The 26,746-nt window shown below is 32.3% G+C and overlaps 1 protein-coding gene across 1 annotated transcript in view; it reads left to right on the top strand.

Annotated features, from left to right (window-relative positions):
• Hcn1 (hyperpolarization activated cyclic nucleotide gated potassium channel 1) overlaps positions 1 to 26,746 on the top strand; it is a 339,906-nt gene that overhangs the window by 154,689 nt on the left and 158,471 nt on the right. The window contains exon 3 of the mRNA XM_063258126.1: positions 23,612 to 23,773. Coding sequence (XP_063114196.1) covers positions 23,612 to 23,773 — 162 coding nt within the window. The remainder of the gene's footprint in view (positions 1 to 23,611; positions 23,774 to 26,746) is intronic.

Raw genomic sequence — 26,746 nt, 5'->3', positions numbered from 1 at the left:
CTCATTGCTAGGACAAAATACCCAACACCCTAAGTTAAAGTGAGAAAGGTTAATTTAGTTGACAGTTTGTGGAGGTTTCCATCTATAATTATCTGGCTCGAAAGCACGGTGGCGTGGGACAGGGGCAACAGTTCAAGACAGCAAAGACAGCAAAAGCTACAAAAGCAAAATGAGGGAAAGCAAACCTCTTTTCCTCCCTTATATTGTAAGCAAGCCAGTCTCTCTATGGTAGGTGTAGCACTCACACCATCTCTCTGCCCTCCTCTTGCACGGGATATTTACAAAATGAGGGCCTTGGCACTTTGCTGAGTAGCTTGGTTAAACTTCTAAAATTGTCACATGGACACCATATGTCAACCATTCCAACCCACTCCTTGTCAACTTGGAAATCAGACACTTTTCTGGAGGTACAGAGACATGTTTTTTCTTATGTCACAATTGAACATTTAAAAAATCCTTAAGAACCAGTATTAAGTCTATTAACATTATTTTACATTAGAACCGTAACATGCCACCCTGGTCCCCCAAACGCTCATGCACATCACTCTGTTTAAAAGGCATTTAGTCCATCTGCAAGAGTTGCTAAAGTTCTAAATCTCAGCATTGCTGAAACCTCCAAGTGGCAAGTCTTCTCCAGGATGTAAGGCAAGTTCTTAGTTTTAAGTCCCTGTGCAGATGAAAAGTTAAATACTTCCAACATTCAGTGGCACAAGAAAACATTTTTGTTCTATAACAAACAGGGGTACAAAGGTTTGGAACCAAAGCAAGTCCAACATCCAGCAGGGCAAACATTAAGCATTTACAGTAATCTGTGGCAAATTGTGAGTGCCAAAGGACTTGAGTGACTCCACTGCTATGGCACTTCTGGTGGTTGTAGCTCTTTCAGCTTATCTCGTAGGCTCACTTTGCTTCCTCTCTGCTGCTTGCTTTCCTTAGGTGATCCATGTTCCTGGGCTTTCCAAACTTCTGGGGTCTCCAGTGTACCTTTGTCATCATATGGCTTTACACATTGCCCTCTCAGGGGCACCCTTCTAGCTTCACAGGCCTTTGAAGTCAGGGTGGGAGATTTCTTAATCCCACAACTCTTGCATTCTGCATGTGCCTAAAAAAAATCATCACATGAATAATGCCAAGGTCTGCTGCCAGCTGGAGCAGTAGTCAGGCTTTCCTCTCAGTTGGCTACAGGAGACAAGAGCCTGGATTGCCAGTACTCTAAATCCAATTTTGAGGAGTGCTACCATTTTGGAACATTCTGCTGTGTGACTTTCTCCTCAAAGCAAAATATTTCACTTTTGCTGTTTTGAGATTGCAAAGGGTGGGATCTTGCTCCTCCTTTTGATGCTCTCTGATCATTTTTTATATTCTCCTGTTCTTTCTCAGTAATTGAGATCTTAGCTCTATCTTTGTAGTACACATATTTTCTGGGGCTTACTATTTGGCCAGACTTAAATTTTAAATCATCCTGCTGGGCTCTTTGCTCTTGATTCTCCATATAGATCTGGCTAAAAGCCCCTAACAATACCCATGTCACTGTCTCAACAGTAAACTGCCTTGAAATTTCTTCTGCCAGATTAATTAGTCCACCATCCTTAATCTCAGTCTCAGACAGTCTCTGGGCATGAGAAAAATGCACAAACTTTCTGCCAAGCCATAACACACATTGTCTGGAGTCCAATAACCAATTCAGTCCTTCTTCCCAGCAGAATCCTCCTGAGCCTGGACTTTACTGGCAGAATTTCTATCAGCCTTCTGGTGTTCTGAGCTCTGACAAGAATCTCGCATACAGCCTATGGCATTCCAGCTCTACTCTTTCAGATGAAAACTCCAAACCTTTCCAAACTCTTCCCACAAGCCATTGCTGAAAGCTATTGAACCACATGGTCACGTATAGTCATAGAAATGATCCCACTTCTGCAGTATCAAGTTCTGTGTTGGTTACTTTCCTCTTGTTGCCATGATAAAATACTTATCTCCCAAATTTAAAGAGGCAAAGATTTATTTAACTGACAGTTTTTGAGGGTTTCAGTCAAAATCAGCTGGCCCCAAAGCCAGCTGGCACAAGGGCAACACTTTGAGGCTGCAGAAGACAGAAAAGCGACAAGAACAAAAGGAGACAGAGCAAACCTCTTTTTCTCCCTTATACTGTAAGCAAGCCAGCCCTACTTTTGATCTTGTGCTTTTGCTGTCTTCTGCTGCCTTCAAGTGTTTCCCCTGTACATGTCATCCTTCCTTGGAGCCAAATGATTATGGACTAAAACCTCCACAAACTGTCAGCTACTTAAACATTTCCTTTCTTAATTTTGAATGTTGGGTATTTTGTATAAACAATAAGAGGAAAGCAACCAAGACAGCAACCTACTTTGTGGAGCCATTATGAGAGACTAAGGGAATTTGATGCTGACATTTTGTAAATTTTGACATAATAAAACTTCTTCAAAATCAATTAGCTTGCATATACATTTCTGGAAATTATAGAATATAATCATTATTTCCAAAATATGTATATCAAATAATATTACAGAATTCTGGGTGAGTCACACATTAATTTTAATTCCATGTATAGACGTTAGTATTATTCACTTATTACTTTGTTGAAAGATGGCTCCATGAAATGAAGGAATCAGAAGCCAAACTTCTGTAAGTTTAAGAGATAGTGGATTTATGCAAGGATATATTTATAAAAAGGAATCCAGTAAGAAAGTAAGGTGGGTAATATGGGAATTTTATGTCTAAATTGAAGAGTCTTGAATGTGCTTATATGTGGAATAGGCAGCTGGGAGGAAAAAATGGATGAAAGGGGTTATGCAAATGAAGTCTGGTGGAGAAAGATCAAGGGCACTTAAAAGGATAGTATTTGTTCTATAGCAAAGAGAGAGTAATCATTGTTGAAAAATGAATGAAATGAGAGATTCATCTTGAACACAAAAAGAATAAAAGTTGTAGATAACCCTGGTCAGATACTTTAGAAATGATGGTTCTTCAGCAGTGGAGAAGAAAGAACACTTGGAATTGTGATATTGTTACTTATTTATGGGAAGAAAAAAATTAACCCCTTTAGTAAGAAAACTGAGAAAGAAGAAATAAAAAGAGGTAAACAGACTGGAAGAGACTGCAACCATTTTAAATAACAAATAACCTAATGATATATAAAAATTACAACCCTTAAATTCCTAGGCATTAAATGATCCAATCTATTCTAGAAAAGCATGGATTCACTGAGCATCTGTCAGGCCACTAAGATCTGTTTGAATCAATCCCATACAAGTTTTAATTAATCTATATACTACTTACTAAAATTTAAAACTCTAATTGTCAGCTTCAGAAAAAAGAGGGTACTTATTTTTTTGTGATAACACTGGGTTATCACTCTATCAAATGTCTATGTTTCTCATTAGAATCTGCAACTTGTTGACACTAGGGGCCATGTATTGGAGTACTCCTCACTCAGACAGTGCCTGGCGCATCATAAGTTGACCCATTATAGGGTCATTATACCATATTGCTTGCTTAATGCCCACATTTAAGAAATACTTGCAAGTTTGCCTAAGCATCTTGCTAAGATGTTAGGATGCTCTCCGACTTCACTTTTTAATCATTGACTATGGAGAGACAGAATATCGTACTCTTGTGATTATATTTAAGTACACGAAATTGATGGAATTTATGAAGAGTCAACCAATCTCATGTACTTTTCTATTTATTATCAGAAAATGGAAGTGGATCCTGGAATTGATACAAGTGTGATTTTAAAAAGTTGTTAGATGCCTTCTAACATTCCTTTCAGGGTTTCCCACTGTTGATTTCAAAACAAAATCTCGATGTTATGCGTGAGTGTTAAGACTTTGTTTTCTAAACTATTTTTAGCCACAATGTTTTTATATTTTCTTACATGCCCTGTCTTCCAAGCGCACAAAACTACTACTTTCTCAAAATTCAAGGAAATTTCATATTTCTGCAACTTCGTGCTATACCTTTACCTTCTTTTTGCCTTAGACATCTAAGTTGTGACTCAAATCAAACAACTTGCCTTCTCAGAAGCCCGTGCCCAATAGTCTTCCCATATCTGAAACTGCTCTTTTTCATCAGGATACCATAGGGCCTTACTTGTCTCAGAATCAATTGACTACACATCAAATTTTCCAATATGCTATGTACTATTTGGGTGTCAAAATGTGATGCAACTTATGTCAATAACTGGTTTTCTCTGTGAATTGGGTAACCAAAGTTTCAAGCTGGGAACTACTCAGAACTTAAACCATGATGGCCTTGAGGTGAGCTTTGAAGGTGTTTTTCCTCAGTTTGACAAAATGTGGTTATAATGCCATCAAATCATACAGTAAATGAAAATACTGAAACGTTATGCTTAGGAATGGATTGAGAAATAGCAACAGCTGTAGTAGTATTTATCCTTTAGTACTATATTTCTGTGTGATTTCTCTAATATTCTGTGACTTAACACTTTGTGGTCTTTTTCAATAGGGCTACAATCTTTGCAATTTCTAAATAGCTTCTATTTTTCCAGTATGAAGTTCAATACAACATGTTCAAAGATTGTATTTTATGAATAATAGCAATTACTCAGGGTATTTCAATATATTTTATTAAAATATAGAAATATCTTTTATCTTTTAAATCCACCTTACTTAGAGTTCAACACAAATACACCTAACTTGTTTTTGTGTTACAGCAGAATATATGCAGTCCGTGATCTTTGATTAAAATGAGTTACTTTAGAAGTAAATAGTGTACTTTGTCCCTCAATGCCAGGGGTTTTAAATCCTTCAACATCTGTTTATAGAGCTATTTTTAAATGTGTACCCATGTTTGGTATTCATTAGTAAAATAAGTAGAAGAAAGTTCCACATATATATGCAGTTCATATTGTGCAGAGATGTACACATACAATAAATATAATAAAGAGTAAATTATATACTGTTATGAAATCTAGAGTTTTATTTAAAAACTCAAAGCAATGTAAGAGCATTTCCATGATTCAGGAGTAGGTTGCTGGCAAATTTATGACAGAAGGCAGTTTTTTGCAAGAAACCAGGTGGTCAGGGGAGGCCTTTCCAAGATGTAAAACTTAAGCCACTTGAATAAAGAATAATGACATATATTGGCAGTAAGTTTCTTATACATTTATCCACATTTACATGTTCCTAATTTAATATGTTTTGAGTATTTGCCAGTCAAGATTACTATAGTCATAGTGTGATACAACTTCTAATATGTTTAAAAATGAACTGTATTATATCATTTAAAAATAAAAAACGTCAAATTGCTATTTCCAATCCAAGACCTTGTGTTTCTTTCCTGTTACTTAGTAAAGGGGATCTGACTCTGAGTTTATGAAATCCATACTTCCAGGACTAATTTACAACATGGTACACATACAAATCCTGAATTTTCTAAGAAGTTCATCATAGTATATTAGTTTTGTCTTTCTAAATATACTCAGAAACATAATTTAATGAAGTTGTACTGTATTTTTCTGCAAACCCTATTCTGTGTAACAAGCTACTTCTTCATATGACAACATTCTTGCATTTTTTCTGAAAATATTTTAAAAAATGAAGTCATAATAACTAAAAACATCCTCACATTATTTTGTCTACATTCTCAGACAAAATAAAAAATAAAACATCAGATAACATACTCACATGTGTGCTTTGAAAAGTCGCTCTTGGCAAGAAAAATTCATGTTTGTTGAAGTGCACACTAGAGAAAGCTGTGATAGAAGCTGCTATTAATTTTGAAGTGGCCTAAATATATCAAAAATAATGATTGGGCCACCACATATTGCTCTAACAAAAAGAGAGTATAGAGCTGATTTTGCACAATTCTATCCTGTTAGTGACCTTTTAAATCAACAGTGCTATTCTAAAAAAATGCTTTTGATATTAAACAAGAAGTATTTGTAAGAAATCTTGAGTGAGTCACCATAGAAAACTTTCATTCTTTCTATCTAAAATTGTCACATGCAGAGTGTGACAAAAATGTCCTCACCATTTAAAAAGTCTTAACTGTGTTTTTGATATTATATATGACACTTTCTCTGTTTATTAAAAATATTAATTAGAAACATTTTTAGTAGCCAAAAGTGTTTTGAATACATTATGACTGTGAACATAAAGCTGTAAATATAGTTACCTTTCTGTTTCAATTAGTTTTAGCATTGGTTAGAATAGTATTCAAAATTTTAATATATATTTTATAACTACATAGCATAGGAAAGTATAAAACTATTACACATAAAGAAAATTTAAAAATGCCTTGTAGATTAGGGACTATGTTAATGGGATCGTACAAAAGATGTCTATGAAGATTAGGCAATAGTGAATAAATTTTGCGATTACAATAATTGTGACTTTACTAAATGGCATATATAATTTGATTTTCTTGGTTACTATTATTAATTTCATATTTGAAGGTTTCTGGATTTTCCTAGTTCAAAAACCACATACAGATCCAACTGTACGTATAGATGTATATATAGATTTATATATTTCTTTACAATATTGTTGATAATAATGTCTTTATAATTTTTCCAAACTTTGTCATTTAATTTATACATTTAGCATTCAGATGAGAAATTAAAATAGTTCTTCATCATTTGTTTGAGTTTTATTTTCAAATGGCTTTGTTGTTCATTCTATTGTTTGACTTAGAATGTCACCTTGATGTTTATCATTATTTTATAGAGTATAGAGGATGAATATGGAGCTGGTACATCTAAAATTGATGATGGATAATTGTAGATGTACCCCACCTGAAGATGTTTTTCATTTAGTATCAAATATAACATTATATTTAATTTTTTTGCAGAATAGCTCTTTATCCTTGATATATTGATTAAAACCAGATTCATATCTGGCTTTAGGCCTTTTAAGAGAAATCATTGAGATCTGAGTTCTGTAAATTGTTCTTCCTGACAGCAAAAAACATAGTACATGCATACTTGTTGATTATGAGAGATGTTAAGAGAGGTCATAAGCATTGATGTTAATTTGTTCTCTACTCCTGTGTGATTTCAATTGTTCTGTTGGTCAGATTAACACCAGAACATTTTTGCTGCTCTGTAGATATAACTTCTTTTTTCCTTCCTTGCTTCCTCCTTCTACCCTGGCTTTCATCAATCTTCTTCCCTTCACAACTTTCTGTTCTTTATCTATACCTCCTTTACCTCCCTCTCTCTTTCCATTTCTCCTTTTTTATTTCTTTCCTTTCCTCTTCTGCTCTTTAACTTGGGTTTCTTGTAGTTCTGACTGAACTGTCAGGTGAATTATCTCTTATTTCCTTCCTTAACTAAAATAATTGCATAAATTTTCAAATATCGTTTAAAGTGTTAACCTTCATTTTAAAGCCAATATTTTAATCTTATTGGGTGTCTGACAAATAGCTTTAATCCAGTGTTCTTAATATTGCAATGTCTCAACAGCCTTTCTTTCTAAATTTCTTATGGTCCACTGACTAGTGACAAAAGCAAAACAAAACAAAACAAACAAAAACAAAATAAAATGAAGCACCAAAAAATAGAAAGAAAAAAAAAAAACAGGCAGGCTTTCTGGAGGCTAAATAAGGAAACATGTTAATTTCTTAATGACACTAAACAGAATCACACCAAAGTTTCAAAATGCACTCTACTTGAGTCCTTGGACTTTTGTTCTTGACTTTCTAAGTTTGTGGTCTACTGCAAACATTTCCCAGGACTCAAGGCATGATTTCTATCCTTTCTTCACATTTAGAGTCTCAATTCTGGAAGAAACCATGACTTCTGATGTGCCCATTCTTTCTGTCTTGGCTGACATACTTTTGTGTAAATGTCATCTACAGCTGGTTCTCATAAATCTAAACTGTAACACTCTTTAGTGGAGACATGTCCTTGTGCACTTTTTGGTGACTTATTATTTAATAAATCAGTATTGAGAGCTGAAGTTATTCCAGAGTTCACAGTTTAGAGAAATTAAGGTGTTTATTTTAAAAATGAAAATATGAACCAACCTATGAAAGTGTCAAAAAAGTAGTTGTTGATGGAATTTTGTATCAGAATTTGCTTCATAAAATATGTTGATGGAACTAGAAGCAGGAGCAAGTTCTTAAGTGACGCTCAGTGATGTGAGTTTTCCCATCACCACATGTGGAAAGACACAAATTTTGGGAGGATACAAATATTTGAAGGTATAAACATTTTTAGGAAAATAAAAAACAACTTAATTCATAATAAGCAAAGAACATCTAAGCGCTTATTTTGGTACTTTGGAATTGGAGACAGGAGCTCCTTAAGTGATATACTTGAATGCTTTACTTAAGGTAGGACACAGTGGTATCATTGGAAGTCTTTGTGCATGGAATCCTTTGACTAGTGAGTGTTTTGGCAGCTCATTTATCATTTATTTTGTTACTGATTTTCAGTCTGTAATGGAATAAGAGATGAATTGTGAATGGACAAGATAAAAGTATACCAGAAATGCAAAAACTTTTCTTTTTATTCTATATTTCTGTTTATTTTTATGAATAAAATGTTTATATACTGTTTTTCCAGTTCCAAAGTTTAGCACAGACTATATATAAAACAGCACAAACAAGAATGGAATATTTACAATGTTTTTAAATCCATGACAGGCTTAAGAGGCACCAAAGGATTAGGCTGTGAATTCTAAGGCATTTCTATAATTTTAATTTCGAAAATCACGAATGGAGATGGAAGAAAGGCTGGGCTATAACACTGGCTTAGCAAATTATAAGCATCCATGAAAACTCCTTTATTATACTATTTATTTTTAAAATTTATGTGTTATATTTTATATTGCCTATTATTTTTTTCAGGATTGGTGGCTAAAGTTGTTTTAATATATATGTGATTCATTTTTTAGTAAATCTACTCTCCTTGTAGAACAAGATTTATTTTTACTGATCTGTGGTTTTTTAAATTTTATTTTTGTCAGTATATATTTAGAGGAATGAGATATTTTTGTTTTGTCCTAGATACTTATTTTTCCTACCCTTTGTTCTACTTCTGTTAAGCTCCTAAATTAATTATTATATCTGCTTTATTTTATAAACTACTTAAAAGTGTTTAGGATGACAGTAGTCATAAATTAATAAACATACATACTTTCAAACATTAATATGCAACAGATAAAGTTATTAAAATTGATCAAGATTTAGGAGGACTTTTTTAATCTTTCTGAGACAGTCTCACTGTGCACTTCAGGCTGGGCTTAAGCTCACTTTGCAGCCCAGGCTGGTTTTGAACTCACAGTGACCCTCCTGCTTCCTAAGTGCTGGGATTACAGGTGTTTACCACCATACCTAGCTTTTCATCTGGGTGGATTCTTAAGGTTTCCAGTACAGTTTTATAGTATGATCATAGCAGTGTTTACTTTAACAAGAACTCTGGTAAGACTAGTGTATGTGGTCAACTGAGTACAACCTTCTCTGTTCCATAAATAGATATAAATAAGCTAAAAGGTAGTTCTTCTTTGCTGTCATAGCTTTTTATACTGTGTGTTCTATCTCTAGTTCCAGTTCACTTTTGATAAATTTTAAAATATTCTATAAAATGAGTCGTAATTTTAATTATCACAGTTCTATAACTGTATTACCACATCAGATGAGAAAACATGTCTCTTTTGTTAAACTTTCATTTGAATTATCTAACCCAAAATTCAACTTCTTGAGAAATACACTAATTTGAGCTCTAATAACTCATTGCTTTTATTTATTCTGCTTCAATTCTAAATTTCTACCTAAATCCATAGAGATAGAAATTTATTTCTTTAAGAAACTGTATTGATTTTCTGATTAGAAATGCAAAATAGTAGAAAGTATTGAAAACACATAAAATTATTATGATAGAAAGTGTTACTGTCAATCTTGAGTATCATTGATTTTCTGAGCTCTTTTTCATTAAATTTATTTATTTATAAAATACTGTTGTGTTCAGAGTTATGTCTTAGGTAATCTTTTCTTATTCTACATACTCCTCCGGGCTGGCTCATTCATTGTTGTGGTTGGGGTTGTGGATGAGAGATTGGCATGGCTAGCTTCATAGGAGTATCTTCACCAGCACACGGGCCCACGGTGACTTGCATTTTCATTTTTCACTGACCACTACATAATATGTTGAAGGTGTTGGAGTTTCTGGATTATAATAAGATCTAGCTTTTCTCACATCCAAAGTCATGAATCTTGGGTCAAGTTCTCTCAGACAAAAGGAAGTGTTGCCATAGTTTTGCATAAAATGATCATTAGGTTTCATGTCTCATGTCTATGGTGCTGAAACCTCTTCAAATGAGACTTTGTCCAATCCCATTTTCCCCTGATGATGAAATATTGATAGCCACTCACCCTGATGCCAGTGTCCTCTAAATTCTTACTTCTTGCTAAATTCATATTGTAAATGTCATATCCATATATACAAGTGCCTAGTAGTTATTTCCAATAGAGTGAGATATGATCAATTTATTCTCATAATGTCCAAAACTGAGACACAAGTTTCAGTTACAGAGTCTACCTTTTCTATATTAAATGTTTCATATCTTTACCACTTAAATACAACTAGAAACCCAAAGTCATCATGTATGTCTTCCTTGTTTTTTTCACTCAATTTATCATTGTGTAATGTCAGATTTACTTCTTAAATTGTATTTCATTATTTCTGCAGAAGTTTCAAATTACCATCAACAGCCTAACAAACAAATTACCAAACAACAGTTTTTCTTGGATTTTTCCTGTTGTTTCTCTAAGTACACTGTAGGTATTTTCTCTTGTCATATTTCTTCTAAAATTCAAATTTTGAGCAACATTCTGAAAGTTATGTTGTTTTTATCAATCTTCATTCACTCAACAAAGTTCTTATTCCAATTACCTTGTGAAATACTGGTAAGAATTGATAATCTCCTATCTGAATCTTTTTTTGTTGAATCTTAGATTTTTCAATAAAATGATAAAATATAGAGGTTTTCTTTTAATCTTAGTTTTGGGAAATCATAGTATAATACAAAGTATTATTATTAACATACTAATGATTTGTAGTAAGAGGTATAATTTTGAAATTATGTTGGATGTCATGTTCTGATTATTTATAATGACTCATTTGAATATACCTCAAGAGTGCTGTGTGTCTTAAGAATAGTACTGAGCTCAATCTATGATCCTAAAAATTTATTTACATTCTCATTTTTATTTTTTGACAGATATTTACTTAACCTCATGCAAAGTAAAATTATGAGTAAAATGGCAGTAATACAGTGAAAAAATATTTCTCTGTATAAGGAATGAATGGTCTAATGAAGAATATAGATGAATAAACAACTAATTATGCCACATCATAATAGATGCCAAAATAAAGCATTAGGGAATTTTGGGAACATACAAGGGAGGATTTCCAGTACAATCCCAAAGGACACAAAAAAAGTGTTCTTCAGGAAGTAATGGCTAAGTTTTTAAAGAAGCTCAGAGTAATTGGCTAGAAGATAAAAATACAAGATCAAGAAATCAAAAGAAATCTATGGCCTCTCTAATTGCTTTATTGCTTTTTTTGATGAAGTTAGGAAATTTTTAAGCATAGATTAACAATTTTGCAAATATTACTAATGAATAATGTTGTTTTTATTTTTGAGCTTGTTTTAGATACATAGATGTATCATTTGAAAATTACACTTTTTAGTGAATATCACAGCTCAGCCCTATTTTTCATGTCAATAAGGAACCATAAGGCAGAATAAAACTTTTCTTATAAAGGATAAAACCATTTTTTCATAATTCCATCTTACATTTCTTTCATAAATATAAAATACTTTTTGTTCAATAAAAAAATAATGTTTCATTGAGAAAAGATGATTAAGGTTTTGCTACATTTTAAATTGTATCTGTTAGCCTTTGCTGTCAATGAATGAATAGTACACAATGGAATACAAGTCATGCTTCATAAAATATTTCTATTACCTTGTCCTGGTTTTAGTTGAGAGAAAAAGTGCAGGTTTGCATAGTAAATTTTAATTGTTATAAAGTAACATAAACTATTTATAAGGGCAGAAATTCTCTTTGTATGCAAAATTACAATGTATTTATCTGAAGTGAAATTATGCCATAAGTAGCTTCTGGTGTACATATTTTGCAATATCATTACAAATATCATCAATGATAAAACAGTTTTCCTTAATGTTTCATAGTGACATGTACATTGTTTCCTATTGAAATAAATTGCTTGAATTGCAAAGTAGGTAAGTTTTTTTCATATTAACGCTAATAAATCAATTTTTAAAATATTTCTATAAATTTCCACATGTAATTTGATGGTCACTATGGTTTGAATCTTAATCTAGTTATGTCAAAGAGCAAATACATTATTTTAAAAATGTCAGTTTTAAAAATATATACAATGTAAAATGTATTAATGTACTCTTTTCTCTTTATATTTTATTGCCCTGACCTCTTGGGTAAAAATGTACAAATATTTGTTTTTTTATTTGTAAAGAAATTGTGAGATATTAAACTAGTTGATTTTGGATTAATGTAAATTTGTTTCAACAAAGTACATATATTAACCAGAACTTTTTCATGTTACTCAATTTGATCAGAAATTCCAAAGTCAAGTGATTTATTACAAATGTGGGAAAAGAGGAGGGAGGAGAAGAAACAAGTGAGGAGGGAGAAAGAGAGAGGGGAGGTATTATTTTTGGAAAAGGGCAGTTTAAGAGTCAGAAAAATTCAGCATAGTGAATAGGAAGATCTCTCAAGAAAGTTAAGAATGGTACTTCTAGGTTCTTACAGTTATCGTTATCAAGGCAATTATTCTCCTTCCTATTCTTTCTGTTTGTCAAAAGAACTTGGATGGCTGTTTCAGTGAGGAAATTGATTGTATAGATGTGTACTCATTCAGCATTCTGCCTAGGGCTATAGTGATGGTGAATTAAGTGAGTGATCTTCCAATGAACACTTAGCACTGTGGTAAGTACATATCATCTGACTCAAGCCTGACAATCCTATTAAACGGGAATAGGTGGCCAGATCCCATGCTTGCTTATGATTGGAGTGATATCCCAGTCCAAGGGTTTCTCACTGAGCATGGACAGCAGACAGCTTTTGCTGCAACTGGACCATGCCTTTCCCTGCAGGGCAGTGAGTACTGCAGATCACCAGGGGTAGCCTGAGGACTTGCTCCTACAGCACAGCCATGAAGCTCCCTGCTAGTTTGAAAGTTGCAGCAAACTTTCAAAATGTTCCAGTCCTTCGTAAATTTCTGTTCAAGTTTTGTGAAAATACATAAGATTTTGAGAGTTTTTTTATACTTAGGAGAAAGCTTTAATGATGTACTACAGATAAATAAGAAATGATCTCATGAAAAATGAAGTGAAAAGTATACAATCTCCATTTGAATATTGCATTTAACTATTTATACACATAAACATTGCAATATCTTATTCATACATTAAAACCATAGACTTGAGATACAGAAGTTGGACCCTTTGGCCAAATTTTGTTATTTCCTGTGGTGGATTAACTAATGGTCAGTTCATAACACCAAGCTGAACTGAATCAGCATGGTGCTGGGCGTAGAAGGCTTACTGAGGATTGTTGCCAACAGCAAAAAAAAAAAAAAAAAAAAAAAAAAAAAAGCATCGGAGCAGGGAAGATGGGGTGTTGTTGATTCTCTTGGAGAAGCTTGTTGCACTGGTTTTCCTGATATGATCTCAGCTGTCCCCATCATCAGAGGAGCTCGGGACTTCTGTCACTGAGGATGACTGTGGTTCTTTTTAGGGGAGCTCTGGTCGTTACTTTGAGCGAGGCTTTCTAGTTCCAGCGCAGATTCCACAGCCTGCTGGCATAGATCCTTTGTATTACTGGTGCAGACTTGCTAGCTTCCACCACTCAATTTGGAGACTCTCAGTGCAGATCCTTGTTACAGACTTGCATGAGACATTGTCTTGGACTTTAGGCCCCCACTTAGACTCATGGAGGACGTTGCTGTGGAATTCAGGTCCTCAGCTGGAATTTAATTGGTCTGTAGTGAGTGGACAGATGTCTTGCACTCTTCTGCATTTGACTCTTTGGATGTATATTATAAAATTGTGTGTCCTTTGTTAAATTTGTTCCCTTTTAAACCATAAGTGTGACACATTCTAACACATAAGGGAGATAGAAGAAACGGTCTCGTCCCTTATGCATGAATTAATCCCATCATGAAGATTGCATCCTAATAACTTACTTGCTTCCTAAAGTACTCACCTCTAAATACCATTGCATTAGGTGTTGATGCTTCAACATAAGAATTTAAAAAGGACTGTGTTGTCCTCCCAAAGCTTCATGAACTTTTAGATGTGGCTTTTTCAGAGGTAACTATATATAGAGTTTGTGATTGATTGATGGTTCAGTGCTAGGATTAAAGGTTCTGGGCTTAAAGGTGGGTGATTGCTGGATCAGTCCATTAGATTGGCACCAACTTAATTCCAGTAGTCTGGATAAAATAAAGAGATGCAGATAGAGGCTTGTCTCCCTCTCTCCTCTCCCCTCTCTCTGTCCTCTCTCTTTGCTTTTTCCTTCCATTGTTCCTTTTTCTGTCTTGCACCTCCATGAACTGTTGCTTCTCTGCCACGTGCCTCCCTGCTTTGGAGCCAGCCAGTTATAAACTGAAACCTCTACAAACTGTGAGCCAAATAAATCTTTCCTCTTTTAACTTTGGATGTCTGGTATTTCATTGCAATAATAACAAGTAAGTAAGGCAGGCTTGGTGTGGTGGCACATGTCTATAATCCCAGCATAGGGGAGGCTGAGTCAAGAGAATTCTACTATAAGTCCAAGGCCAGCCTAAAATACACAGAGACCATGTTAAAAAAAAAGAATTTAGAGTTTATCACATTCTCTTTTTAAAGGATGACCAGTAAGCCAATAATAAAGCAGTCAATTTGAGTAATGCATAATAAAATTTTAAAACCTGTAGAAAAGCTTTATGACATTGTCTTTATCTCTCAGAATCTCTAGAATGTCTTTGTTATTTTTAAGGATAAAAAATACTGTCCTGCAGCTATTCTCACTTGTCTTTATGTTTTATAAATTCATTAACTTAATGCTAAACCTTTATAATTAATTTTAAATAAGCAGTTTATAGTATATGCCTAGGAAATGCAAATTATTTTTGAAGAGAGTTAGACAAGGGAATTTACAGCAATGTTAACTATAAAAGTAGAAATATTAAAACTCTCAATTACTATTAAAAATAAAAAGTGTATAGTTTTCTTCTTAAGTGAATTACTAGGATAAAATAAAATGTTGTATTATCCTTTAGCTCTTAAACTACATAAATGTATCAAGCCAAAGAAATAATATAGTGGCTAGAAACAGTGCTGAATTTAGCAGAAAACAAGACAGTGATTTGTGAGTTTGAACGCTGGGTGAAAGCCCAGATAATAATGATAGTACGCTTTTGGTTTCCTTCATTTAGAGCTTTTAAAAATACTAAATTCTATTGAGTTTAAACAGTGTGTCAACTCAACAGGACTAAGTCCAAATCTCATTTTTTAAAGTGGGTTTTGGCACAGCCTTGGTGTTTTTTTAGAAGCTTAACCAGTGAGCTCAAATTGATATTAGAACTTTAACTCCTTAAAACACAACTGGGGCTATTTTGTGGGATTTAATATCATTGGAGACTAGTTTTTTGGAAATCCAAAATAGCTCATAAGATGAAATAATCTGCACTATTATAAAAATCTTAGCAATCTTGTACTGCTTTAAAAAATATGCAGATAGAACATCCGGAATATAAAACTAAGTCGTATTGTTGAATAATTTTATTATTATAGAATATATAACAAGGACCATAAAAGTTATTGAAACTCTGTTTGTTCACTCATTATATGAAATCAAGATTTAGTAGTTTAAATAAAATAATTTATTTTACATACTCCTTGTAAAAGCCCATATTGCATTAGTATGAATAATATAGGCAGAGACATGTTTCTCTGATAACTGACAGGAAAATAAACACCTCAATATCTTTCAGCCTTTAAAAACATGCAGTTAATTTTAAAGTAATACTTTGATTACAATCTCTGTGTGCATTTTATACAAAGAATAAAATATAATGAATTTTTTAAAAAGTATGTTTCATTTTTTTCTTCATTTCATTCAACATTTTTTCTAAAGAATAATCCATCAAAAACTGTGATATTCTAAGAGAGTAAGAGATGATCATTTTCATCAAATAGTTTATATTTTTATGGAGATAGTCGTTATATAACCCAGACTAAAAAGAATAGCAAGTCACATTTTTAAAAATTATGTAATAGAAGAAAATGAGTATGTAGGTTAAAGAAAGGGAGATAGATAAAAATTGATAGGTAAACACAGTCTAGGACCTTGGATTTTATTTTAAATTTAAAGGACTACTATTGTAGATTTTTAACCAGAATAGTGACATCAACAGAGCCGAATTTTAGAAAGAAAACTCTGCAAGAGTAGAGGACACCAAATCAGATAAGTGAAATAGTTTAGGAGGTTTATAAATAACTCAGCCATCAGATGATAATTACCTTAAGTAAGGAATTTACAATTCAAGTCCTGTGTATGGAAAAGTTAGTTTCCTGTGGAAGATGAAGGCACTAAATTTAACATTACTCTGAAGGAAGACTACTTTGAAGATCAGTTTATATTATTCTATATAAAGAATGCAATAGAATTGTGGAATGTGAGAGCCATTAATATAGCTGTGGACATCTTCAGGTTGATTTGATTATGGATTTTAAAATTAAGAGAGTTGTCTTTGGTAGAGATCAACTTTAAGGAGTCATTTGACTATAGGTCATAGTTGAAGTTATGGATATGAAAGAATTCACTCAAGTGCAATATTTAAAATGAAACTTGAATCCTTTCAAATAGAGAAAGAGGAGAAAGTAAACAGAAGCTAAAAAGAAATTTACATTTTAGAAACAGAGAAAGCAGTGTCAAGAAGGAACAATTTATATAGTGTAAATGTATAGAGAGGTAAAAGTATGGCTTCCAAATTGACCATTGGTTTCAGCAATAGAGATGTATGGGGATTTTAATGTGGATAGTTTCACAGGATGGAACAGATAGGAGACACTAGGCTACAAGATGATTAAAAGATTAATGCAGGAAAAAGAGCATGTGAAAATAATATTTTAGTATATTTCAGAAGTAGCCATCAGTATGGTAGATAGAGAGAAATTTATATCCAGTCTACATTTTTAATACAGTAAGTCCTGACTTACGAACAGTAGAGTAATGAAATTTCAGCTAAGAACCAACCTTTCACTAGAAACTTCCCTAGAAGCAAACAAATCTTGGAAGTAGCTCACATGTCTGATTTACCATTTTAAGGTAACTGTAAAAGTAAAAATATTTACAGAATTTTGTATGTGTGACTGGTTTTTATTTTTATGTATTACATTGTATATTTGTGTGTAAGATGTGTAAGACTAACTTTGTTGGGTTGAAGAACAAATTCAACTTCCTAACATTCTCCTAGAGCTGGTTTACAGATATACTATATAGAGAGATTAACAGTGCTCAAATACTGGTGAAGAAAAATACACAGAAAACAGCAAGGAAGAAGAGGGCAGTTAATTAGTGAAGTGTGACAAAACAGAAAAAATAAAGGCAAAAAAATAGGAAATGTCATAAAGAAAAAGAAACACCAGGCTTCTAAGAAGAAAAAATGAATGTATATATGCTTGGGCAGTATTTTCTCAGTAAAATTAGAAGTTATGGTCTTAATTAATGTGAATAGGCTTGGTATGATAGACTTGGAGACCTGAGAAACTTTTGATAGTTACTCTGAGAACCTCAGTACATACTGAATAGGAATATGCCAATTTCGGTAAAATGTCGAATGTTAAAACTAGTTAATAGGGCAGGGGATTTAGCTCAGCAGCACAAGTGCCTGCCTTTAAGCAGGCAGTCGTGAGTTCAATCCCCGGTACCAATAAAAAAGCAAAAAGCAAACAAACAAACAAACAAACAAACAAAACCCCAAAATCAAAAAACTAGTTGATATTAAAACTGGTTTTACTGTTTTCAGTTCTCTCTAAAAATTTGTAGAAACTTAGGTATAGAAGTGAGAATTGGGAAGGGTGTCATCTCGGAACAGGCTATTACCAAGAGAATACAGTTGCAGAGAAGAGAGTGTAGTTTTGATGAGAGTGGTTAAAGTAAAAGTCTTTGTGTGTGTGTGTTAGACTGAAGAGGAAACCCACTGAAACTGAGCAGAGAAAAAGGGTGGAATGGAGAAGAACTTTTTAAAGTTTAGGGATCTCAAACAATGAAATCAAAACCAGCTCAGTGAAAGTGAGACAATGGATAGTAAAAGCTGAATACACAAAAAATGATACTATAAAGAAATAAATTTTGGTGATTAATGGCTTGAATAAGAACAAGCCACAATGGTGACAGTGTCTGTGTGACTTTTTGTCCAGTAATGAAAATTATAACAAAGAATAAATTATATAATGTAATTAGTGTTTATGAACAAATTTGAATATAATCATACTTTAAAGATGCATGGTAAGAATTCATTTTAAATTAGAAATCTCTTTCTGTTATCATAAAGCCTGTCTGCATGCCTCCCTGCCTCCCTGTCTGTCTGCCAGCGTCCTTCCCTCCAGCCCTCCTTTCCTTCCTTCATTCTGTCCTGTCTTGTCATTTTTGTCCCTTTCTTCACTCCCTTCAGTGTATAAATATGTTAAGTGCGTGTTTTGTGAACTCTTGACCAACAGTATTCAACATCCAGTAAAAAATATAGACACATAAGCAAAATTATAGCAATGTGTTGAACACTATTATAAAGTAATAGACAAGGCTTTATGGGAAGATATACTTAACTCTCCTCCTAGAGAGATCAAAGAAGTTATTCTCAAGGGAGTGACATTTTAATCATGTTTTTAAGTGTGATTAAGAAGTCATCAGAAGGAAAAGAGTCAGATATAAGTCACTATCCTAGGAGAGAAAAGTATGTAAACAAATAGATCTGAGGAATTTGGTTATGTAAAGGACACTATAATTACACTGGTTTTCTTTTAAGAATGGAATATATATATATATATATATATATATATATATATATATAATAAAGGTGAAGATGATCATAAAATGGTGATACATAGGGCTAATTTCTCAGAGCTTCTAATGCTAGGCCAAAAACTTGGGACATTGTGACATAAGAAGAGAACAATCATATCCATGAAGCTGGTACAAAAGATTTTACAAAATAAGTGGGAGCTAGTACAAACAATAAAACCTTTGAGGCATTTGGAAGTGGAGACAAATGATGTAATGTAGAACAAAATTGAACAGTAGTCCTGGACACAGGAAGGGAACATAGTCGTTACCCACAATGTGTCTCCCATCATCTGCTTACACACAGAATTTGGGCAGCTTTTATTTATTCTCATGAAAAATTCATCTATTCACTAAATAAATTAAAAATATGTTTGGAGAAAGATACAATTTCACTATATACTAAAAGGAAAGGAATAGACTGTTACAGTATCCCTGTGAGAATTATTTTTAATATAGAATTTTATACCCAGACACAGTATCATTAAAAGGGAAGACAGAAGGATATTCTCAAACATGCATTTCCTTTTCTAATCCTTCCCAACCACATAAACCTGCTGACAGTGGTGTTATTACAAGATGCATTACGATGCATGTCTAGTGGGTCTAGATAAAAAAGTATTGATTAAAGACAAGATATCCCTGAAAAAGAGTTTGTGTTATAGGGGAAATAGGAGTCATGCCATGAGTAGGGATGAACACACTGCCTAAGACGGTGCCTAGCAGAAGGCAAATATTTAATAGGTAGGTTTTGTGATAATAAAAATTAAACTTTTGTAACTGTAGCTTAGCTTATTATTTTTAATGATTCTTCCATATATACTATTAGTTTAGGTAGTATATTTATGGCAACTGTTATAGGTAAGTTTTTTGGTTTTGGTTTTTTGTTTTTTGTCTTTTTCCTTTTTATCGGTAACGGGGATTGAACCCACGACTGCCTGCTTGCAACTAGGTATTTTTTAATGCTGCAGGTTCTTTAGAGGATATCTAAATCATTAATGTCTGAACTAAGAAAGCAGTTTAATACACACTTACTTCTGGAAAGTGACCAGCTGGTGCATCTAACATTATGCCATTTTTCAGCAGATCAGTTCTACTCAAATTTTTGTTAGATTGCTACCAATTTAGCCAGCATGTGTTTACTTTTTAAATATTCATTTCCTTTTGGGATTATGCTAGTATGTTTTTCTTCTTTATTAAGTTTCATCAACGGGCAGAGTGTGTGGTTTCCTCAGTAAGATTTGTGCTTCTGTCTTATTGGCTTTATACCAAAATTATGTACTTAGTTATTTCTTTTGGAAGGCATATGCCAAGATAGTGAGCCAGGACGACTTTTTCTCTCAGAGTATCTCTGACACAAAACCACTTAAATTAATGAATTTTCTGAACATAACTCGCTTAGCTGTCCAGAGCAATAAGATGGTGTGCCAATACATGATGTAACTTTGATGGCTAATACATAAGAAATTCTGAAGAAGCATTGTTTTCATCTTAACAGGTTCTTTTTTTCAAAAGCCAGCTTTTTTGGTCTTTTCTACTGACTTCATTGTCAAATGGTTCAATAAGCTGATTTGCACATAGTTTTTCAATTTTGAAAACTAAAGTCTTAAGAACACTGTACATCCTATAATTTAGGAAATTTTACAGTTAATCTAAGCATCGTGATCCTCACTGTGTTTTATTCTATTAAACTATTGTTTTTATTATTATATTTAATAATAAAAATTTATTGTACTAAGATTTAAAGAAAATTGTGTATTTTGGGAATTTTAAGATCTATCTTAAGTAATTATTATTTTGTGGTATGGGGTGTCTGTTTTTGATTTTTAAAAAATTATATATTTTTATTTGAAAAAACAAAGATATGCTTGCCTTCATCTGTTTTCTATATAGCAGAATACTGGACTGTGAGTAATTTATAAAGCAAGAATGTGAAGAATGTGGTCCTGGTGTTCTTGAACTCACTATAGTAGACTGAGACTTTTGGTAATCCTCCTGCCTCAGCCTCCTTAGTGCTAGGATTACTGGTATAATAATAGAACACTAGTTCTATAAGCCAAAATTGTAATGGTAGGAATAAAAATGAGGTAAAAGATATCCTCAAATCTTGAGATTATTCTATTCAATAACACATGAAAAAAAAAAAAAGCTGTTTCCAATATTTTGGAAAAGCCTTATTTCCTCATCAGCTTCTTCTATGAAAACGTTCTCTGTGTGATTGTATTTCTTTAAAGAATATTTTAGAGGTAATAGGCTTTCTTAAAGGAATTTTTAACAGTCATTAGCATATGTCATTTAGTAAATAATGCTGAAAATTTCACAAAAAAGAGTGTAATTGCTTAAAAGAAAGTAGAAAGTGAAAAAAAAGTCAGCCTGACTGAGAATGGAGCCTCTCAGACTTCATGCTGGAGGTGGAAGCTGAGCAATGGCTGTTGTCTGCCTGCTTGCAGACTTTGTTGACTTCGGCAGAAGTTGTAGTCGTTATTGTTTACTTCAAGAAATTGGAGCTGCTCAAAGGTTGTAAGTTTCCATGTAGAACCTGAAGTTATATCTTGGGATTTTATTGTATTTACCTACAATCTGCTAATATCAAGATATCCTAAACCACTGTCCTAGGGAATACTGAAATATGACTATATACTTCTGTAACTAAACAAAAATGTCTCTGTGCATAGTGATTTTTGTTTGCTGCTTTGTTGGCAGAAAATGCTTTATTGTATTGCTTTCAATGGGAAAATATTGATGGATATGTTGATACAGAATCTATATGGAAATTCAGTGAACAGAAATTATTAAGGGAATACTATGAGAAAGATTTTCCTATGGGTTTTCCAAAACAGAATTAAACTGAGAGGAAAATTTTTTTAAAAATTATTTTTTTGCTGTTTTGAGACAGGATCTCACTAGGTAGTTCAGGTTTGTCTTGAACTCACTATAGTAGACTGAGACTTTTGGTAATCTTCCTGCCTCAGCCTCCTTAGTGCTAGGATTACAGGTGCATGTACAATGTCCAGTTTAAAATAGTTAAATTCTTAATTCTACATAATACCTTGTTCAGTGTGTAGCTATCTGAATATCAAACTACGTGATTTATTATGCCTTTAAAGTCCAGAACTTCTCATCTTGCTTTTAAAGAACTCAGAATTTAGTGTGTAACTCTCCTTCAACGGTGAAAACTTTTTTGCTTACTACTATCATTATGTCAGAAGAAAGATTGTTAAGGAAAGAATTAATGCTACATATGTATCAAATTGAAAAGCATTTAATGAAAGACAGACTGGGTGATTTTATAAAAACAAACCTATCATAGATAGGTTTCCTATCATTTTACCTTTATATACTTCAGTATAAATATATTTAAAATTATAGAGATTTTCTTCTAAATATATGGTTTCTAAGCAAAAACATGTATTTTATAGCTTTTTCATTTCCTAGATACTTTTCAAGAATGCTAATCTTTAATTAAAGGTGTCCCATTCCTGTAATAAATTATACAGAATTTTAAATATCTCAAGATGTATATGTGAATGTAATCATATTTATTAAAATATGAATGTTTTAATGGTTTGGTGAAAATTTTAAAAAAATTGGTAAAAATATTTTTAAAAACTTTGTTGTAGAATGTAGGCCTTCTCCAAGTGGATTTTGTAATTGTAGCCTAGGTGAAATATTAACAGTAGGACAAATCTATAAATTGCTAAAAAAAAAAAGCATGCTCTGATTCTGTTTCTTGTAGGTAAAATAATGAGTAATTATATATGTAAAGATGGATGTATATTTTTGCTTTTAAAATTTTGAAGGTTAATTTTTCATCCTTCTATACTTTCTCAAGTTATCTCACCTACTCTGTCAGTTTTTATGAAAATATAAATGAGAAAGTAAAACAGGAAGTGGTAGCTCATATTGTAAAATTATAAACATTTGATGTAGGTAATTCAATTCTAACTTTTAAAAGTGTCACAATTATTTCATAAGCAACTCTAGTAAATTTGCATTTTAAAGGTCACTGCATATGTTCAGTATATATAATTAAAGAGGTGCTCCATTCATGTAAGTATAGTGTTAACTGCAGTTTATTTTTAACTTACATTTTGCAATTAAAGTTATTTTGCTTATAATTTTCAATTACTCCTAGAATTTTGAATATTTTCTTTGTCTGGAAATATCTATTAACAAGGAATAAGAGGCAAAAAACCGATTATATCTCATTTGTTAACTTTGCTACCTTGTTTTAAAATCCTGTGTGATAAAATATCTGGAAATAAGGTAAATTAAAAGTACTTGTCAAATTAATGTTATATAAAGCTTGCATTCTCAGTTATCTGTTTCTTAAGAAAAGTCATATTTTGTTATAAAATATATAAAGCAGAATCCAACTTTATTGGAAAAGTTAGAGACATACTCTGTTTCTGTATTGGAAAGTTCATTTTTTTAAAAAAATTACTTAAATTTTGCAAAACCAGTCGTATTAATAGTATGCTTTTTTGTTACTAAATTAGCATTTTTTATAGAGTTGGTTTTGTGCTTTGGTTAACAGATATTCCACATGACTTATGATCTCGCCAGTGCAGTTGTGAGAATTTTTAATCTCATCGGCATGATGCTGCTTCTATGCCACTGGGATGGTTGTCTTCAGTTCTTGGTGCCACTTCTGCAAGATTTCCCTCCGGATTGCTGGGTTTCTCTAAACAAGATGGTTGTAAGTAGTTTATTTACACTCTACCTTTTCAACATTTTGCTAAACACTTTTAAGTTTATTTTAAAATGATCTGATTTCTCCTCTATAGTTTTAAAAACTTGGTTTTGTTTCTTTGTATATCAGATCATACACCTTTTTCTCTACAACTAAATTTCATTTTCATGTTCATGAATATGTATTTTCCATCATATAGTTTTGTATGTTCAATATGTGTTTTATGTCAATAATATAAACACATAAACAGAATTATGATATAATGTTCTTTCAAAAGTACCTGCGATTTAGAATAATTTCCTTTTTATTCCAACTTTCTGTTTTTAGCATTTGCTTTAAAATACAGTCATAGGGATTGTGAAACATATGAAAACATTTACATCACTATGGCTGTAAATGCAAGAAGTTCAATGATATTTTGCTGGGAAAAACTATGAGAAATGAAAGCTATAATCATAAAAAACCTTTAAATATAATTTAATTTCCATTGCTAAATATATTCATATATGTGTTTAAGAATCACTGCTTCAAATTAAGATTTGACATTCACTTATATGCTTAAATATCAATTCTTTACAGAAATCTATTGCCTTATCTAGTGGTATATCAGACAACTGGTTGACATTTTAATCATGAAAACATGTAGCAGCATGCATGCAAAATATACATACTTTCATTTATTGCTTATGTTTTTCTGTATTCATCCTCCTTCCCACCAGCATGTAAATTCAGAATATTTTCCTGTCTTCTTTGGTTCTTTGTGTTTAGTGCTATAAGAACAGAATATTGCAGACTGGAGTATTGATAGAAAACAGAAATTTATTTTTCACAGTCCTGGAGGCCATAGAGTCCAAGAGTGAGGCACTGTCAAATTCAGTCTTCAGTTCCAAGATGCCACTTGGACCGCATCCTCTTGAGACAAGGAATGCTCTTCCTCTCATGACATAGGAATGAGAATTCTCTCTTGCATGCCTTGTTAGAGGAAACTAATCCATCCATACAAAGGCGATCTTTATGACCCAAAATTTCCCTGGCCTCTTTTCTCCAACTTTTTGCACTGGAGATTAAGTTTTCAGAGCATGAGTTTTGGAAGGCCTGTTCAGACCATACAAATTAGCTAGGGAAAAGCCCAATGCATTGATTTGTTTTAATCTAGTTATTCATCACTGAAACTTTATTCAAGAATCTTTGTGAGAGTTGTAAAAAAAAAAAAAAAAAAAGCAAACCAAAACCAAAAGCAATTTGCTTAGCTCAGCTCACTTTTGAAATCTATGATGTCTTTTTAATTATAGATCTGTCACTTTATCTTTGAAACAGCAAAATAGGTAGTAAAGACAGTACTAAAAGTATTTTGGAGAAGAAGCCAACACTACTAACTGAGTGAATAGTATCAAAACTGTTGCATTTCTGCTAAAAAGATTTACCGCTGGCAACAGCCATCATTTAATTTGGCAAATGTTTATTAATTTTTATTTCCTTTAGGTATCTTTCATAAAAATAGTCATCATCAGCACTGAAAGAGTAAAAGAACTGTTTTTGAGTATCTAGAGAGTGCATTATATTGTGTAATATTGCAGAGAAATATACCACTTATCTAGTGATAAACTTATTTATTAAAAAATTTAATACCCTGGTCATTTTTCTTTATACATATCTGAATGTATGAGTGTGTGTGATGTTTAATGTATCCAATTCAACTTTTGTTAACTTCTGTATTATAAGAACATTCCTTGAAGTTGAAATTCACCGCTTGCTGCTTGCTTTTCTTTCTCTTTTTCTTTCTTTCTTTCTTTCTTTCTTTCTTTCTTTCTTTCTTTCTTTCTTTCTTGCTTGCTTGCTTGCTTGCTTGCTTGCTTTCTTGCTTTCTTTCCACACATTTATTTTTATTTTTTTCACAATTTTAAAGATTTTGTAATTCTACTATGGAGAGCAGAAAACAGCTGTCTCATTTAAACAGTAGAACTCCATTATACTGTGATTAATTAGTGACATAAAAGAAATGACAACCATAAGTAGGACAGTTTTTTGTAGCAGATCATGATGCCATGACATCATTAGAGTTTGAGAATGGTATTCTATAACTGTAGAGTGCTAGAAAACCATCTATCACAACACCAGTTAAAACAGAAAGTATGTTTATACCCAAAGAGAGTTGTAAAGGAGAAATGAGAATCAAAGATAAGGGGAAAAGTATTCTGTATTTTATTTACTGTATAAAAATTACTGTGCTTTGTAATATGTTAACTTAGTTTTATTATAACAGAATAAAACTTATATAATATATATAATAATATATATTATATATATAATATATTCAGATATTATATATATTATATATATTATATATATTATATATAATATTATATATAATATATAATTATTATATATAATATTATATATAATATATATATAATATATATAATATATATTATATATATATATAATAAAACTCAGTTTTATTATAACAGAATGAAGTATGTATTGTTATCCCTGCTTTATAGTATAGGACACTGAAAGTTTTATAAGTTAAGTAACAGTGACACACCAGTAGATTCATATAGCTATGAGAACGCCTATGTTTCTGACTTTATGATTTCAGCTCTGCACCACAAGAGACTGTCTTATTCTGTATAAATTATAAAGCAGAATTTTTTAAAAGTAGCAATAAAAGGGAAACCTTAGCAACCCTGCTTTAGTTGCAGCAGAAAATCACTCTGATACCATTTGGGTTGTGACAGTGAAAAATAACAATACTGATGTTTTTCTTGAGGCAGAAAAACAAAATCACATTAGGAAAGCAAAAAGACTGAGAAGTGAAATTCATGTGGATGTCATTCTTAGGTATGAGTTTTATAAGTATGCTGTTGTTTAGCATTTGTGCTAAATTTGTTATGATAAAAGTTGATGTTTTTAGCAAATTCCTTTTGTTCTCCTTTGTATCTTCCATTTTTAAATGATTCATGTTCTTAAATATTATTA

This window comes from Cavia porcellus, unplaced genomic scaffold (genome assembly GCF_034190915.1).
Source record: "Cavia porcellus strain 051 isolate PalLab524CR breed Dunkin Hartley unplaced genomic scaffold, mCavPor4.1 scaffold_11, whole genome shotgun sequence".
Classification (NCBI taxonomy): domain Eukaryota; kingdom Metazoa; phylum Chordata; class Mammalia; order Rodentia; family Caviidae; genus Cavia; species Cavia porcellus.
Note: the sequence above shows the minus strand (reverse complement) of the source record. Positions and strands in the feature narration are given on the sequence as shown.